Here is an 18,225-nt window from a genome sequence, read left to right as displayed (position 1 = left end):
CCCAGGAGTCTCCGTGGGGTCATGTGAACTAGGCCACACTCCACTGTGTGCTCTCTCTGCACCTCTTGAAATATTTTTATTTATTTTTAAAGATTTATTTACTATGTATACCATGTTCTGTTTGCGTATATGCCTGAAGAGGGCGCCAGATCTCATTATAGATGGTTGTGAGCCACCGTGTGTTTGCTGGGAATTGAACCCAGGTCCTCTGGAAGAACAGCCAGTGATCTTAACCTCTGAGTCATCTCTCCTGCCCCCAAATATATTTTATTACATTTTTTAAGAAGTTAAGATTTAGGCCGGGCGGCAGTGGTGCACATCTTTAATTCCAGCAATCGGGAGGCAGAGCCAGGTGGATCTCTGTGAGTTCGAGGCCAGCCTGGTCTACAGAGCGAGATCCAGGACAGGCACCAAAACTACAGAGAAACCCTGTCTCGAAAAACCAAAAAAAAGGTTAGATTTGTGTGTATTGAGTGTCATACAGATGTATGTCATCAGAAGCATGCAGTGCCCTTGGAGGTTCAAAGAGGGTATCAGATACCCTGGAACAGGAGTTACAAATGGTTTTGAGCTGCCATGTGGGTGTTGGGAATCAAATGGATCCTCTATGAGAATGAGTGCCCTTAAACACTGAGCCATCTCTCAGGCCCTCGTTACAATTTTTAAAAAGATGTCGCTGGACAGCTTGAAAAACCAGAAAATGACAGTGGTGGAAGCTTCCACAGGCCTGCAACTACTGCTGGGCAGGACCATGTAGCTCAAAGAAGGGATATGCCAGAGAAAGACAGGTCTCAGGCTTCCTCCCAGCCTGTCTTTCTAAAAACAGTTCCAAACAAGCTATTATTTGGTGGTTAGATGCCATCTGGCCATCCTCTTGGATTGGAATTCTTACCACCTTGCTGGAACTGGGGTTTCCACACAGCTTGATGTTCTTGAGTACCCTCCCTTGACTTGTGTTCTTGAGCAGGCAGGGCTGCCCCTGCCCCCAGCCCCTCCTCCTAGCTGGCCCCTAACCCTTCTGTCAACAGCCTTCAGATAAGGGACTTCTTCCCGCAGAAGGCACAGACCTGCAGGTGGGGGGCTTGCTACTCAACTGCAGAAGTGCTGGGGCAGACAGTACCTCCATCTGGGTCCTGTGAGGGCGGGGGCACTGGGAAGCCACCTGCCAATTGAGCTGCTGCCTTTAGTACGTGTCGAGTCACCTGGTACAGGCTGCTGGGACACGGGGCCTGCCCATGATGGTTCTGCTGTAGAATAGCTATGCTTGTCCACAGGGCTGCCACGCCAGGATGCATGCTTCTGCTCCCGGAGCAGCAGATCAAGGCAGAAACAGTGGAGCTCAAGTTCTCAAAGGAACAATGGACAGCCCAGGCCATGGTTGGGTACACCTTCAATCCTAGCACTCCAGGAGGCAGAGGCAAGTAGATCTGAGTTCAAGGCCACCCTGGTCTACATAGTGAGTTCCACCAGGGCTACACAGAGAAACCTTTTCTTGGGAAAAAACAACAGAAAGGAACAACAGATCTCATCTGAGGCCAAGACATTTACTGCGGTTCAGTGTGGCCCCTCTAAAAACCGGAGGTTCCAAGTAAGAGTACCAGGAGGAAGTTTTAAGTGCTTAGGATAGATACAAAGGTAGTGCCCTTGCTGAGGCAACTTTTGTACTGTGGTCTCTTGCCCCATGAAAATTCAGCAGGAGGGCCCTCACAGTACAAAACCTTGACCTTTAACTTCTGGGCTTCCAGGCTGTGAGGAATACATTTGCACTCTCTGTAAAACCCCTGGTTCAGTATTCTACCCCAACAGCCCAAGTAGACTGACAGCAAGCATGCTTGAGTGGTCAGTCAGCACTGTGCGGCTGACACAGCTGCAGAAACTGTCTTTACTGTAGCCAGTGAAAGTGTTCCTGAGACGGAGCCTGGAAACCAGAGAATAATGTAGGTGCAAAGGCCAAAGGCGCCGGCACAGCTGTGTCCTGAGTACCTGAGAACAACTTGATTTATTTTGCTTAGTTTCAGTATTGTGATGCTTGGCCCATGTGATCAGTCAGGATGTCACAGCAGCTTGAGCATACTAGCATACGGCAGAGGTTTTCCATATCCTTTGGACAAGAACTGGGGATCAGTCACACCTTCAAAAGCATGCCTGCAATGACCTATTTCCTGAAGTTTATAGAACCTCCCAAAATAGAACCACTAGCTGGGGACCGAGACTTCACTAACACTAGTCCATGGGAAGAAGGTTGTGCACGTGGAGGAATCTAATATTCAAACCATGACAGAGTGGAAGGAGTGGTCCTGGAGGCCTGGGCTGTGCTGGGTCGTGGAAAGCAATGGGTGTCTGCCACCTCAGAGGAGAGGATGAAGAGACAGCAAGAGAGAACATTTTGCCAGACAAATCTGAGGGGACCTGAGCTCAGTGGGGCCCAACATTGGGAAGTCTTCAGGAGGAAGATTGAAGAAGCTATAGTCTGAGCTACAGATTGAAGATGCTGTGGCAGGCTAGGAAGTCAGTCTGGTGAGGCTGGTCTGAACACATGGAGAAAAGAACAGAGTCGGTAGTGCTTCTGACTGAAGGACAACCTAGTAACATCCCTGGACAATCGCTCATTCTGCTGCTACCGTGGCATCAGCAGGAGGGGTGGGCTGTCTAGTAAAACCATCAGGTCCCTGGAGACCCGTCATCACTGTCCACTGAGACAGAATCTATCTGACCTGGCTCTCTGTCAGCCAAGAAGTCATGTTTGAGGTGCACTCAGAGTATCTATCAAACAGGTTTTCTGGAGGCTGAAGAGATGGCTGAGCAGTTTAAAGCACATGGTGACTCACAACTACAACTCTACTTCCAGGGCATCCAACACCTTCTCCGGACCCCCCTGGCTACCAGGCACATACATACATACATAGACCTAAAATACTCATTAAATAAATTTTAAACTAAGAAAACATAGGTTTTCTCACTCTGGTAAGCCAGGCTAGTTCCAGGGTAGCAGTTAGATACCACAGGGAGGCAGATTTTGGCATGAAGTGTAGGACACGGTGGCCTCTGGCCCTATTCCCTGTGCCAAGGCTCTGAGACAGCTGTAAACTGGTTCAAGGACAGCATGACCTCCACAAGGAGTAGAACTGAGCAGTTCCTGTGATTCCCAGCAGGTGGCACTCACACACAGAATCCCTTGCTACACTTTGAAGTTTTTTTTCTCTTCTTTTCTTTTCCTTTTTTTTTGGAGCTGAGGATCGAACCCAGGGCCTTGCCAAGCGCACTACCACTGAGCTAAATCCCCAACCCCACTTTGAAGTTTTTTAAACTCACCATCTGTGACAGGCTGCGGGGATGGCTGTCCCCTCACTGAAAGTCCCAAGCAGAACCTCCTTGTTGGCTTTTGTCTGGTAAAGCCTCTGCCCAATTCCTGGACAGCCATCTCTACGGCACTTCTTCCCCTGTGGGCTCACTCCCCACGTGCTGCTGCTGTGTTTTGCTCATAAGCAGTTGGATCCAGGGCCTGGTGTGCTAGGCTTAGGTCAAATAATTTTGATGAGAATAGTAGGGTTTTTTGTTTTAAGATTTATAATTTTATATTGTGTTTTGACTGCATTCATGTCTGTACCACATGTGTGCCTTGTTCTGCAGAGGCCAGAACAGGGTGTTGGATCCCCTGGAACTGGAATTAAAAGACGGTTGTGAGCTGCCATGTAGGTGCTGACAACTGAGCCTGGGTCCTCTAAAAAAAGGCAACAAGTGCTCTTAACTGCTGAACCATCTCCAGCCTGTGGTGAGAACAGTTTTAAATGGGGACCCTTGGGCAGAGTCCTGTGGTCCAGACCTGCCACCTGCTTTTTTTGGGTGGGGGGAGAGATGTGGTGCAGGTGTGCTCTGGATGCACTGTCTTTGGGAGAGACCTGTTCCTTATACCACGCTCTGTGTATAAAAGCCTGAAACTGTGTCGGATTAAATAATCTTCATTGCTGTTTCTGTTACATCTTAATGGAATCCAGATCCTCACACATACACACTGCTGGTAAACAAACCCTATACTGCCCAAAGTTCAAGCTGAGAACAAACAAAAACACCAGGAACTTCACCGCCCAGACCTTCTTTCAGTCCCCAGAGCTCTTCATTGTGTGCCATCAGGACAAGGCAGCTGTGCCCACAGCCCTTCTTAGGTGCTTCCCGTCAGGGTCTTCTTGGCCTGAAGGAGAAAGCATTTATTTTCAAGTTAGATCTCTACCACATCAAATGCCACATTCTCCCAAACACCTTAAAGAACTGAGGTGCTACTGTGTTTGTGGAGGTACCTGACTGAGCTCACCTAAAAGATGAAGCCTGCACCCTGTGACCGAGTGGACGGTCTATAGGTGCTGTGCAGGGGTGAACAGGGAATCACAGTGGGATCCCTTCATCTGGCCCAGGAAAAGGAGCAGAAGGAGATGGACTCAATAGCTTGCCAGACACACATTTCTGGTCAACCACAGGAAAGGTGACAGAAAGCAGAAGCCTATGAACATTAGGAGTGGGCCTAGGGTTTCAGTGAGAGCTCCTGGCTATGAACCACAAAAGACTGAAGGCTTGTCTTGTTGCCTTTCCTCTCAGGGAGGGATGTAGGGTTGGAAAGCCACCAAAAGGCAGGGATCAAGTCAGAGGGAACAAGAAAAGTGCAACACCTGCTGACTGAACAGTCTCTGATGGGAACTAGTCCGGGCTCTAGGTTAAGGCTCGGCTGAAGTAAACTCCAGGAAAGTTTAGATCTCCCAAACACTACTCTTTCTGCCCAAGGCTATTCTGGAATGTCAGCAAACTGCTCAGATTCGCTGTATCGCCCTGGGTTCTTAACACCCTACCTCCAGTCCTCTCTCTACATTGGCAGCCCTCAGGAGCACTCAGGGTATGACTGACCCCAGACCCACTGAGTCAGCAGTACCCCAGGAGGAGGTCGGCATTAGTGACACTCTAGGAACCCAAGACCTCGGCAGTCGAAGTCCCCACTGTCTGGTGGCACCTACCAGTTGTGTTCTGGAATACTCACTGTGGTCTGTGTCACCAAGAAGCCAACTCACTCCCCCAGGTCTTTAGCCTTGCTAACATTAGCCATCTTCACAAGACTAAGTGGGACAGCAACTAACGGAGGGGACTTGCGGTGGGGGGTCAGGGGCAGAAGTCGAGGCCCAAGAGCCCAAGCTGCCCCCGCCACTTCTGCGCTTCACTGAGCACCGGCTGCGGACGCTGCACTCACTCCTCGGAGAAGGGGTGCCTAGGAGGACCCTCCCCGACAGAGGGAAGGCTGGGGTCGGTCTGGGCAGGCCGCCCTTCCGCCAGCAGTGCCGACAGTGGCCGGGAGGGGTCTCCCGCCCTCTCACTACCCCTCCTGGAGCTGACCAGCAGAAAAAAGGGTGGCTGGTCTCTCCCCGAAGCATCCTGGGAAAAGAAAAGCCAAACCGGCCCGACGCAGCGGGGACGCGCCCACCTACCGCGGCGGCGAAGCAGCTCCTCAGGGCCTCGAACTCGCGCATGCAAAGGTCCTTCCTCAGGCGGCCTCCGGGGGCGGTGGAGGCCTGCACGCACCTGCCGTACGCCGAAGCCTGAGGGGAGACCCGACGGTAGTGTGGCCTGACCAGGGTCGCCACCCTCCCTCCCTTTCCGGTTAACCTGCAGGTCCGGCTCTGCCCGCCCCTTACCTCAGCCCCGCAGGCCGCCAGATGCTCCGGGAAGGCTCGGAGACGGCTCCGCACGCGCCCCCACACGGCTCCGTTGGCGGGCATGAGCGGCTCCTTCCGGGCCCCGTGGACGCCGCCATATTGGGTCCCGCCTCTTCCGGCGTCGAATACTTGAACACCCGGCACCTCCTCCCGTACTGTTTTCTGGTTGGTCAGAGTCGCGGGCCTGTTCTTCAGTAATTGGTACTAGTCCTTGTCCGTCTCTAACTGGGGCGCGGATGTTTTCGGACCTCTGTGCCCCCTTCCTGCGACCGATTGGCTGGGGGAGCCAGAGCAGCGCGATGATTGGAGGAGGGAAGCCTGGCGGAAGCGGGCCCGCCGTAGTGGGGGCGGGTCCTTGGACCATGGCGGCCGCGCCGCCGCTGCGGGACCGCTTGAGCTTCCTACATAGGGTGAGTGGAGTTCGCAGGTCTGCTGACACCCGGCGCCCGGGGACCTCGCTGGACTGAGAACGAGAGAGCCTGCTCTGCCAGTAGGAGGACGAGCCCAAGGGTGGCGGGCGATCTCCAGCGGGGCCGAGCCGGGCTTCCCAGGCTTCATTTCAGAGAAAGATGCTGGAAATTCATGCGTCTTAAGGGGACAGGCTTCTGGAAGGCCGTAGCTACCGGGCGGGGAAGGCAGAGCCTGTCGCCAGCTGTTGAATGAAACAAACTGACTGCCCTAAGCTTTCTGACTGGAGCTTGAGGGTATTGCGTGCCCCTAGGGACCTTTAAGAAGCCATGTCACAGGAGGTCAGATCTCTTATGTAGAGGCTGGGACAAGTTCTTAAGCACTAAGCTCTGCTGATCGCTTCCTTTAAAGCACTGTGGACAAATAGTATATAGTGAGACTGTGTGGAACCCTGGCATGGCAGTGTCTGTGTCCTTGTCTTAAATATTCCTAAACCCAGTGATGAGAAATAGGTGTTTCCAGATTTCAACCAGATAAACGCTCGCAGTAACAGGCAAGCCAGTAGCATAAGCAAACACGACCATGCTGATGCATGACTATGTAAAAATTGAAGTTCTTGAGGAGCAGTTCTGACTGGCTGCGTCTGGCACCGCACCGGTCCAGTACATGGAAAGCCCTGAGGTTCTTGCTGTTCCTGCTTGATAAGTAGGTATATTTAAAATATCCTTACACTTATGAGTGTAGCGGCTGGGGCTGAGCCTCATCTTGACCTTCTTAGAGAGCCCTCATTGATTGTCCTCTTTCCTGGGGCCACTCATCCCTGTCAGAGCAGAGCCCGTTTAAAGCTGTGCTTTGTGATGATTCTGGTCCCTCTTAGGCATTCTCCTGGGTCTTTTTAGCACCAGTGAGCATAAGGCTTGCTTCCGTTTTGGTTGGTGGCTGGGACCTACCAAGATGGTAGCTCTTCATGGTCCTCATTCCTCTTCAGCTCCCCATTCTCTTGAAGAGGACCTCAGATGATGACATCCCATGTCCGGGCTACCTGTTTGAAGAGATTGCCAGTATCCTTCTGCACTGTTCCCATTGGTGGGGGCGAAGAGTAAAGAGTGGGCATCCTGAATTAGCAGGAAGTGTTATTGGGACAGTGGTGGGTTCTTATGCTATCCCAGGAGCACCACCAACTTCTTTTCCTAGTATCCAGATGTATGTGTCAGGGGTGTACTAAAAGCTGCAATACCAACGGCGTAGAGTCCAGGACACCCTAAAAGTCCCAGTGTTGATGAAACCATGCCTGTGGTAATGGTCTTCGGGGAGTGTGACCTGAGAAGGGTCATGGGCATAGGAGGGCGAGTTTGTCTCAGCAGTGAGTCTTGTGTCTGCCTGCTCCTTCCCTAACTCAAATGACTCTCAGAAATTTCCCATGAGTCACTGGGTAGCAGCCAGTGCCTGCTGGAGTACCTCCTGAACCGCCTGGACAGTAGCTCTGGCCGCGTCAAGCTCAAGGTGAGTCCCTGAGTGGTAGGTAGCAGACCAGGCCTCAGCTCCTGCCCAGCCGAGGACAGGCAATTAGCTGTACTGAGTGTCTTGTACCATAGCTGCCAGCCCCACGAATCTGTCCACTCTCCAGGTGCTGAAGATCTTGCTTTACCTATGTGGTCATGGCTCTTCCTCCTTCTTGCTCATCCTCAGACGAAACTCAGCTCTCATCCAGGAAGCCACAGGTACGGAAAGACACAGGTGTGCCCAGGGAAAGTGGGGGGGAGGGGAGACAAGACGAGACTAAACCCTCAAGTGCTGTACTTGGGGCTTGGGGTCCTGACTGGTCTAGACTTATAAATGGAAATGTGTCTGTGCTGGAGGTCCCCACTAAGTTTTCTCGGGGGGGGGGGCTCTTAGCCCTGGAAGGATGAGGCAGAGCAGCATGTCCAGGGGTGCTGTGGTGTTCCCCAGTGTGTCCAGGGGTGCTATGGTGTTCTCCAGTGTGTGCCAGGCCCTGAGCCAGGGAAAGCTTGTGGCTTAATGTGATATAAGAAAGCCGATTTTCCATAATGGAAGCTTTTTAGCAGAGGGAATTTAGCTCAGGCTGAGCCAACCTAGGAATCAGGGGCTATTTCATACCTAGAAGGCTCTGATAGAGACCTCAGGTCTACCTTCCAGGCCCTGAGAAACCTCTAAAAGGTTCCTGTTGCAGGCAGGTAGAAGAGAATGGACCCAAAGAAGCAGTTAGGTAGGCATAACTCCAGTGTGTGGGAGAGGTGGGGTGGTCTCTGACAGACACAGTGGCTGTTGTGATGGTAGATGGTGGAGTTGCTACTGTGAGTGGTCAATGTTAGAGGGTCCTGAGGAGGGGATGGGGACATACTGTCTGGGAGGGCTGGGTTACTCTGTGGGTCGTAAGCACTGCCCAGGCTCAGCCTGTCCCATCTGACTTCTGCCCTGAAGCTTTTGCAGGCCCCCCTGACCCTCTTCATGGAAACAGCTTGTACCAGAAGGTGCGGGCAGCTGCCCAGGTGAGCCCAGGACAGGGTCAGAGCACAGAGTGGCTCTGGGAGCTGCTTGCTGTTGTCCTGCCTCACAGGACCTAGCTCTTCTTCTTGCTGGGCCACAGCCCCTGTGCCTGGTTGGCCAGCTCAAGAGAGATGTCTAAAACAGCAGAGCTGGTGGGGGTGGGCAGAGCGGCAGGCTTGGGTGGGACTCTGAGCACCCAATTCTTCATTTAGGACCTGGGTAGCACCTTGTTCTCAGATGCTGTGCCACTGCCTCTCTCCCAGCCACCCCAGGCCCTGCCTCCAGCAGGTACGCCGCCACTCTGGTGACCACCTCTGGCCACCAGCAGAGGATGTCCCTCTTGGTGTCCTAGACATCTTTGTACATGGGGGCTGGTCTGAGGGGAGGCCTACACTGATGCCAGTGTCCTCTTTCAGGCATGGGTGCCCAGGCCAGACCTCATAGTGCTCTCCAGGGCTTTGGCTACACTAAGGAGTGGGGCCGGACAGGTAAGGTACAGGGAGGGCTCTTGGGTAGGGATATCAAGGGATCAGGATCAGGCCTCACTGGCATCTCATTAGCTATCCCCAACTCTACCACACTCGGACTTACTCTTTCCTGGTATGCTCCCCTGTGTTGTTTCCTCTGCCTAGCTGGGAGGAAGGTATGACAGGAGTGGACAGCTCTACTTGATGGACAGGGAGGAGAAGCTAGACTTAAATCCAGCTGGCTGTGATGGCCGTTTTTGCTGCTTGAGGGGCAAGGGTCCAGGCCGTGACAGGAACCCAGAGGGTCACCTGTGCAGGTTGTAACAGTGTAGTGTATGTGGGTATCTGTGCCATCAGACGCTTGAGGTTTGTTGGTTGAAGGTCTGTATAGCAGCATATAATAGAGCAAGTAACCTTAGCTATCCTTGGGGCCGGATGCTAGGCTGTATCCAGCTGTGTGTTGTGGCTGCTGCAGATGGGCCTTTTTGCAGCTCAGGGGCCTCTGACTGGTGCTTTAACCTGTAAGTCCCTTCCTCAAAGGCAAGGATGGGCCCCTGACACTTGAGTGGAGGGCCAAGGACATTTTCACTTCTCGTTACTCCCCCACCCCCCTGCAACATCCCTTGATCTCAGCTGTAAGCTAAGTGTCCAGACTACAATGCCCAGGATTGCTGTGGTAGCAACTCTGCCCCCCTGCAGCATGTGTCTTTACCTCCCTAGCTCTGAGCAGGCAGTGGCTCTGGCCCTGTCCTGGAGAATGTGGCTGGAGGTAGGGGAGGTGGGCTGGGTGCTGGCTCTACCTCTTTTGCTGATGCTAACTCTTCTGTGCACAGGCTCTGCGGGTGAAACCCTCCTCTCTACAATCCAGAGGGCCGCAGAGGTAGTGGCTAATGCTGTGCGTCCTGGGCCTGAGAACCCCAGTACCCAGGGACCCTTACCACATGGTGATACCTATCAGCCTGCAGTGACACCTTCAGCTAGCCACACACACCCCAATCCTGGGACTCTAATCCTTGGGGCCAGAGGTATGGAGGCAAGGGTTGCCACCCTTGCAGATCTGGGTCCTTCCTTCGTGTCAAGTGTTGGGGCGAGGAATGGACACTTGATGGATGTGGCGATAAATGTTGATGCTGCCCTCACTGGCAGGAGCCCCAGGCTTCTAACCCGGCAGGAAGCACTCACCCATTTTGTGTGCCTGGAGTTTCTAGAGCCACCCTGTAAGCTCAGGACACAACCCCTTGTCTCCTAGCCCAGAGTCCCTCAGGAGATGGCATGGGACCCATGGAAAACCCTGGGACCTTGCCTGCCATTCTGTCTTTCAGCTGTGAGACACCAGCCTGGGCAGGCTGGAGGAGGCTGGGATGAGCTGGACAGTGGTCCTAGTTCCCAAAATTCCTCCTGCACCAGCAACCTGAGCAAGGCCTCGGACTCAGGCAGTCGGTCAGGCAGTGACAGCCACTCTGGGGCCAGCCGTGAGCCAGGTGACCTGACAGAAAGGTATGTGGAATAGGTGGCCACCTGTCTGAGTCAGGGTTTCTATTGCTGTGAAGAGACACCATGACCATGGCACATCTTATAAAGGAAAACATTTAATTGGGGTGGCTTGCTTACAGTTCAGAGTTTCAGTCCCTTGTAATCATGGTGGGACATGACAGTGTGCGGGCAGACATGGTGCTGGAGAAGTAGCTGAGAGTCCTACATCTTTCAGACAACAGGAAGTGGTCTAAAACACTGGGCATTATCTTGAGCATATGTGAGAATTCAAAGCCACACACCTACTCCAACAAGGCCACACCTACTCCAACAAGGCCACACCTACTCCAACAAGGCCACACCTACTCCAACAAGGCCACACCTACTCCAACAAGGCCACACCTCCTAATAATTCCACTTCCTTTGGGGGCCATTTTCTTTCAAACCACCACACCACCTCTCCCAAAGGGGCTGTCAACAGGCTCCCTGACCTCCAGGCCTCACCTTCCTCCAGTGTGGAAGCTTAGCGGGTGTTGTCCCACCTGTCTACCTGAGGTGTTTTTTTGTTTTTGTTTTTTTTTGTTTGTTTGTTTGTTTGTTTTTGAGCTGAGGATCGAACCCAGGGCCTTGCGCTCGCTAGGCAAGCGCTCTACCACTGAGCTAAATCCCCAACCAAGAGATTTTTTTTTTTTTAATCTTTTAAGATTTATTATGTATACAGTGTTCTGTCTGCAGGCCAGAAGAGGGAACCAGATCTCATTACAGATGGTTGTGAGCCACCATGTGGTTGTTGGGAATTGAACTCAGGACCTCTGGAAGAACAGCCAGTGCTCTTAACCTCTGAGCCATCTCTCCAGCCCCTACCTGAGATTTGATATCCTGACTTGACCATATCATTTTACTTTCTCCAGGACTGAGGCCATGGCCCCAAATGACTGTCAGCAAGAGCTGAACCTAGTGAGAACCGTGACACAGGGGCCACGTGTCTTCCTGAGCCGTGAGGAGACCCAGCACTTCATCAAAGAGTGAGCTGCCCCCCTGCCCCTGCCCCCCAAGGGAAGAGGGAACTGGCTGTGGCCACCACCCCCAATCCCTGCTATATGTTCCTCCCTGTGCAGGTGTGGGCTGCTCAACTGTGAGGCTGTACTGGAACTGCTCCTCCGCCAGCTGGTTGGGACCAGTGAGTGCGAGCAGATGGTAAGGGTGAGGGTGAGGGGCAGCTGCTGGGTGGGTGAAGCAAAGGCAGCAGGATATCTCAGCTGATTAGGGTAGACTTGGGGAGCACGGAGGATGGAGGGGAGAGGGCAGTTAGGTATCTGCTCCTAGTCCAAGGCCAAGACAGTAGGGTGGGGCCCCACACAGGCCTCCCTAAGTGAGGGGCCAAGGAGAGCTGACTTCCATCCTCTCTGCTTCCTGTTCACAGAGGGCCCTGTGCGCCATTGCCTCCTTTGGGGGTGCTGACCTCCTGCCTCAGGAGCACGTCCTCCTCCTCTGTCGGCAGCAGCTTCAGGAACTTGGTGCAGGCAACCCCGGACCTGTGACCGACAAAGCTACCAAGGTGGGCAGGGGGCCGGGGCAGCAGAGTCCATCTCGGCCCCCAGCTGGGCACACTCATACAGCCCTGCCTAGTGGTGGTGCCCACCTCCCTCGGGCTCTGGCACTGTGGGTACTTTGGCCTCTTCCCCTCCCTGGACTCCCACCCACCCATACTGCTTCTGTGTCAGACCCACTACCTTGTGTGCTACACAGCACCACCTTCTCCAGAAAGTCTCCCTGGACTGCAGCTCTGTCCCCGTCACATCTCCAGGGTCTCCCGCATGCCCTTCCTATCTACTTGGATGCATCCCTAACTGCTTCTGTTTGTTTTGGTTGAGACAGGGTTTCTCTGTGTAGCCCTGCCTGTCCTGGAACTCTCTTTGTAGACCAGGCTGGTCTCGAACTCACAGAGATGCCCATGCCCCTGCCTCTGTCTTCTGAGTGCTGGGATTAAAAGCACGCGCCACATACCTGGGGTCTTCTGTTTGCTCTGTGGTTGTTAAACTTGCAGTGTCTCGGCCACTTAGTCCAGGTGGGCTATGCTGTTAGCACCTGTTAACTCCCTTTTGGTCACAGCACCTGGTAAACTTGGGTGACATCACGGGAACACATGTCCAGAGTGACTAGATCCCTCAGGTCTCCTCGGTACCTTCAGCTCCTTGATGCCTGGAAGGTTCTGAGGCTGGGTCTGCCCATATATCGGTTTGGTAGGACTTGTTCCATGTGTCCCACCATGCCGGCAGCAGATTACCGGGTGCCCGCCCGCCTTGTCCCTTACTGTCCTCAGCACTGAGCAGGCACTCCTCCTTCCTGTTTGCCTGCAGATCCTGAGACACTTTGAAGTCTCCTGTGGACAGCAGCTCCCTGCCCTCAGGCCCTGTGCCCAGCGCAGCTCTGCAGCCGCCCCTGTGGGCCCAGCCGATCTGCTGACCAGCCCTGTGCCTCCCCCTGGGAGCCAGGTCTTCCTCCAGCCTCTTAGCTGCACCACCATCGTGCCCAGGAATCCTGTGCCCGCTCCATCCCCAGATACCTTTCTTCCTGCTCTAGAGGATGCCAGTGAGGTCAAAACCCAATTGGTATGTTCTAGTGAACAGGGGGCAGGGTTTGAGCAGAGCCGGGAGAACACAGACACCCCAGAGGGTAGCTCCACTACCTGCCTGTGGAGCCCCAACTCTTTGTTTGAGGGAATGGAGCTGGTGGCTTGCCCCCGCCTGCCCTGCCCCAGCTCCCAGGATCTCCAGCCAGGTTTACAGAAGGTGACCACAGAACATTCAGTCTCAGAGCCATCAGCTTTTGCATTTTTGAACATGTGACTCTCTGGGCCCAGCTGCTCAGAGCCCCTTGGTCCTCATATTGAGGCCCCAAGACCTCATGGCCTCATGTCCACCAAGGAGTGGTCCTTGAGTGTCTTCTGGCTGTCCTCTTGCCCCCTCTGGCCCCTCTCTTACCTAGGAAGCTGTGGTAAGGCAGTCCCTGAGCCCTGTGTGGGCCTCCCAGTGGTCAGAAGAGTCGCTGAAGAAGACACACGGGCCTCAGTGCTGACCAGCCAAGTTGGAAGTGTGGAAAAGAGTCAGTTGGTCCCTCAAAAGATGTTTGCACACTCATCGCTTCTTGGGAAGTTGACTCTCTGGCCATGCCCCTGAGCCTGGCTCCCGTCTTCTTCCTGGCAAGACACACACAAACCTTTTTGGAGGTCTGTCCATGGCTGGAGACCACCTCAGAGGTTTCTTGCTTCATGCAGTACATCTACAGGGCAGTGCTTTCCCAGGGCCGTTGGCCACAGCCCCTCTGCTCCATACTGCTCTGATTCTAGGAGGCTGAACACAGAGGCCAAACCCTCACCCCCACCCCCGGGCTACCTCAGTCCCTGTCTGGACCAGTCCCTTTGCTAGGTGCTGGCAATGGTTATATGGACTTGAATGCCTATGGTAGCAACTGGCAGGTAGCAGGGCTGCAGTGCTGACCTTGGCAAGCCTTGCCTGCCTGACCTTCAGAAATGAGCACTTGTAAGGTTTGGAAACATTGACTTGGTTCTTAGTTAAGGTTCTGATCTCGGGTCTTTCCATAGGGAGGTCACAGCAGCTGGGAGTCAGCCCTCAGGGTCACACCACTGTGGGGTTGTGCCTGTGCCTGTGGCCCAAAAGGTCTGATTCTCAGTGTCCTTAGCCAAGTGCCCTGTGGCCATTTCCAGTGTCAGGTCCCTATAGGACCCTGCTCTGGATGCTCAGCTTGTCACAGTTTTCTGCAGACCATGGGAGAGTCTAGTGAACCTTCCTGTCCATCTCAGAAGAGCCTGTGGAGCTGGGACATGCACTTTCCCAATAAACATCAATGTTTACACAGCCCGTGGGTGCTGCTGCAGCTGGTTTTTTATTAATAAGGGTACACTTCAAGGACTTCTTTTCCTAAGTAGAACAGATGTTTTCTCCTTAAGTGTTTGGTGGAACTTCTCAGTGGTATTGTTTTGTCCTCACTCTCCAGGGGCTAAAAGGATATTTTGAATGGAAGTTGTGGTTACAGCATTCCAGGATGCACAGTGAACGAGGCTGGAGAGGGAGCATTTTCAAAGAGGTGTTGTCCTAAACCCCACCAGAGTCTCAGGGTGTTCAGTTGTGTCAAAGGCAAGGCCTTGTATGTATTAGGCAAGTGCTGTACCACTGAGCTGTAGTGGTTTTTTCTGCAGTAATGAGAACTGACACCAAAGTTAACAGGAAATAGTTTATGTGCATTGGTGTTTTGTCTGCGGTGTGTGTGTGAGGGCACCAGATCCCCTGGAAATGGGGTTACAGATAGTTGTGAGCCTCCATGTGGGTGCTGGGGATTGAATCCAGAGGACCAATGCTCTTAATCTCTAAGCCATCTCTCTAGCCCCAGTATGTTACTTACAGCTCCTACAGTGTGGCTTTTTCTGGGAGTCTTTCTGTTAACCCTGGGTACGGAAACATTTTCACATAGGTTCAGCTGGTGAATCGGAGTTCCATTGGGGCTGCAGGAGCAGGGGAAGGCCCATGGCAGCTGTACCACTGGGGTGTCCTTTTTCCTAGTAACTGTTGATGACATGTGGGGCGGCGGTGTGGGTGTGTGTGTGTGTGTGTGTGTGTGTGCTTGCCATCCCATCCCTCCTGTGAAGGAATGGTAACAGACTTGTTATTGTGAGGGACTCCTGTGGCTGATTTGTTCACCACGGCTATGCTTGCCAAGACTGCTGTTGGGGAAGTCTTAAACAAAAAGATGATAGATCAACACAAACAAGGTCAACAACAGTGTCCACATCCTGGAGGTAGAACCTGGGGTGTTCCGTGTGTCGGCACGACCAGTCACACTCCTAATCGGGTGGTTTCTGCATCTGTAGTAGTAGTTCAGTGAGGAGGTGGTGCCCTCCAGTGATGGTGCTGGAGCTATAAGTGTTTAAAAGACCCAAGACATCTTGGCCCATACCTCAGACTTTACACATACATTTAAAGTGAACCATAGCCTAAGTGTCAAACATGCTAGGTGTGGTGGTGTGCCCCTTTAATTCCAGCTCCCAGGAGCCAGGGAGACAGCTCTCTGAATTTGAAACCAGCCTGCTCTACATAGGGATTTATAGGCTGGCCAGGGCTACATAGTAAGACCCTGTGGAGGGAAAAAAGATCTTTATCAACAGGAAAAAAGCTTTGAATGCCACAGTTAAGAGAATGAACCAAAGACTGAGAGACTATTTTTAGGATACATGTTTCATGCAGACTAATGTGAAAACCTTGTCAAGAACACACAAAGACCAGTGAGATGGCTAGGCTGGTAAAGGCACTTGCCACACACACAGCCTGACAAACGGAGGTCAATCCTTGGGACCTACATGGTGGACGAAGAAAACGGATACATGAAGGTTATCCTTTGACCTCTTATGATGGCTATTCTTGGTTGTCAACTTGACTATATCTGGAAAGAGCTACAATCCAGAAGAGTGGAGGGCACATCTGTGAGAGAGTTTCTGCTTGGTTTGAAGTGGGTGAATCCACTTCTAATCTAGACCTTTGAAGTAGGAAGACACACACCTTTAATCCTGACCTTTAGGTGGAAAGACACAGACCTTTAAGATGGGCTATACCTTCTCCTGGCAGTCTGAATAAGGATATAGAAGAAGGAAGCTTTTGCTGGTTGCCTGCTCACCTTGCTAACACATCCACTACTTCACTGTCATTAGATTCCAGCACATACAGAAGACCAGCTGAGACACCCAGCAACTACTAGATTCTTGGACTTTCTATTCACAGCCAGCCATTGTTGGATTAGCTGGACTGCAGCCTGTAATTTATTCCAATACACCACACATACACACACATGAGAGAGAGAAAGGAAGAAAATTCATTCTGTAAGTTCTGTGACTTCAGAGGACCCAGGCTAATATACCTCATGTATGCCATGGCATGAGTGTGTTCTCACATGTATATACACAGGAATTTAAAACTCAAAACTAGCAAACCACCCAAATTACAAAGTGTCTGAAAGATCTGGACAGACATGAAGGAATGTGGTGAATGTATGGCAGATAAGCACACACAGATCTTTACCACCTGAGTAGGCAAATGCAACAAAGCCTGTGACTTACCACCACTCGCCCATTACGGTGACTAAACAAAGCTCCAGCCACTTGAAGAGCTGAGGGGACACACACCAAGTGGAGTTTACACGATACTGGCCATGCCGTGTCTGGAAAACGTCTTGGCGGTTTCTTAAAACGCACTGATTTCTGTCATAGGAATTTGCAGCAGACAAGTGAAAAGCTATGTCCACACAAAAGTCAGTGTCTAAATCTGCTTCCATATTTGAGCAAATATGGAACAAGCCCGGGGTCATTCTAGAGATAAGTGCAGTAACGTCACCACCGGCTGGAATACTGGGGAGAGAGAGAGAGACAAGATGAATCCCGGACCTTTCCCATGGGGCAACAGGAAGACACTATGTGCCTTACGTCCCTGACATTCTTTTAGAGATAAAACAAAAGGCCCTAGCCGTGCCCAAAGGAGGGCATTAGAGGAAGAGTTAGACAAAGTCTTCAGAGGGCCGTGTGTAGAGGTGGAAGAGTGGCCACGTCCGAGTGGATGGTCACTGCACACAAAAGGATGCGAATTTTAATATGTATAAATCAAAGCTTTCGGTTAATTTTTAAAAAGAAGCCATCAGTGTTTAAAAGCACGCACTGTTCTCGCACAGGACCCTGGTTTGGGTTCCCAGTACCTGTATGGCATTTTACTACTATCCGTAACTCCAGTTCCAGGACCCAGCACCCTCAACATGGTGCAGAGACAAACATACACATAATAAATTTTAACAGGGGGAGGAGGAGGAAGAAAGAAAAGGCTAAGGTGTGGTGGCACTTCGCCTGTAATTCCAGACTCAGGAGATGTTCAATCTGGTCTCAGCTACATAGTGAGTTTGAGGCCATGATGGGCTACATGAGATCTTTTTTGTTTGTTTTTCGAGACAGGATTTCTCTCTCTGACGTCCTGGTTGTCCTGGAACTCGCTTTGTGGACCAGGTTGGCCTCTGCCTCTGAATTAAAGACGTGCACCACAGCCTGAGACCTTTCTTAAAACGAAAATGGCTGAGGTTCAGTGGCAGAGCCCGCCTTTCGTGTGTGCAAGGCCGTGGACCACCGTCCCAAACACACACACACATACACACGCGCGCGCGCATAAATTAGTAAACACATGCTGATAGTTTTTTAAAGCATTTGAATTTATAAGGTTGCTCTTTAACTAACTTCTGTTGGAGTGGGCAGTTGAACTTCCGTGTCCCGAGCCCTTTGGGCGAAAGGAGGAGAGCCCACCACCGGGTGGCAGTGAGTGGAGCCACCAGGGGTCTCCGCAAGCTATTTTGAAAGCAGGTAAAAAAGAATGGGAAGAGGCGCAGAGACACCACCCGGTCGTCCTGTCAGGCCTGGGGAGGACCCACGGTGAGCGGGGAAGGGACCAGAAGCCGGACCTCCGGAGGTCCGGGCCCGCAGGCTCCGCCTCCCCGAAGCCCCGCCCCTCCGCCCGCTTCCACTACCTTAGCTTTCGGCTGCTCCTCCCACGCCGGAAATGGCAGGACAGCCCAGCGGCCCAATGAGCTGCCCGACGAGCAGAGGGCGTCCGGAGAGCCAATCCCTGAGCGGC

At 52.5% G+C, this 18,225-nt stretch overlaps 2 protein-coding genes and 1 long non-coding RNA gene across 3 annotated transcripts; 1 reads left to right on the top strand and 2 right to left on the bottom strand.

Annotated features, from left to right (window-relative positions):
* Positions 1-1,525: 1,525 nt before the first annotated feature.
* Positions 1,526-3,594, bottom strand: LOC118589311. The gene is made up of 2 exons (XR_004945657.1): positions 3,313-3,594; positions 1,526-2,101 (listed from the first exon to the last, which is right to left on the bottom strand). It is a non-coding gene; the product is annotated as an uncharacterized LOC118589311 (long non-coding RNA).
* Positions 3,595-3,943: 349 nt separating this feature from the next.
* Ndufaf8 (NADH:ubiquinone oxidoreductase complex assembly factor 8) lies at positions 3,944-5,817 on the bottom strand. Its single transcript, XM_036196866.1, has 3 exons — positions 5,673-5,817; positions 5,466-5,576; positions 3,944-4,189 (listed from the first exon to the last, which is right to left on the bottom strand). Exons 1-3 carry the CDS (start codon positions 5,754-5,756, stop codon positions 4,160-4,162), a joined length of 225 nt encoding a protein of 74 aa, XP_036052759.1. The 5' UTR covers positions 5,757-5,817; the 3' UTR covers positions 3,944-4,159.
* Tepsin (TEPSIN adaptor related protein complex 4 accessory protein) lies at positions 5,404-14,430 on the top strand. The gene is made up of 13 exons (XM_036196864.1): positions 5,404-6,103; positions 7,090-7,162; positions 7,513-7,604; positions 7,729-7,822; positions 8,544-8,611; positions 8,822-8,897; positions 9,026-9,097; positions 9,910-10,101; positions 10,399-10,573; positions 11,461-11,574; positions 11,668-11,746; positions 11,973-12,107; positions 12,910-14,430. The coding sequence occupies exons 1-13, from the start codon at positions 5,930-5,932 to the stop codon at positions 13,396-13,398; spliced, it is 1,833 nt and encodes a 610-aa protein (XP_036052757.1). The 5' UTR covers positions 5,404-5,929; the 3' UTR covers positions 13,399-14,430.
* Positions 14,431-18,225: the final 3,795 nt, after the last annotated feature.

This window comes from Onychomys torridus, chromosome 8 (assembly GCF_903995425.1).
Source record: "Onychomys torridus chromosome 8, mOncTor1.1, whole genome shotgun sequence".
Taxonomy (NCBI): Eukaryota; Metazoa; Chordata; class Mammalia; order Rodentia; family Cricetidae; genus Onychomys; species Onychomys torridus.
This window is presented reverse-complemented; position numbering and strand designations above follow the sequence as displayed.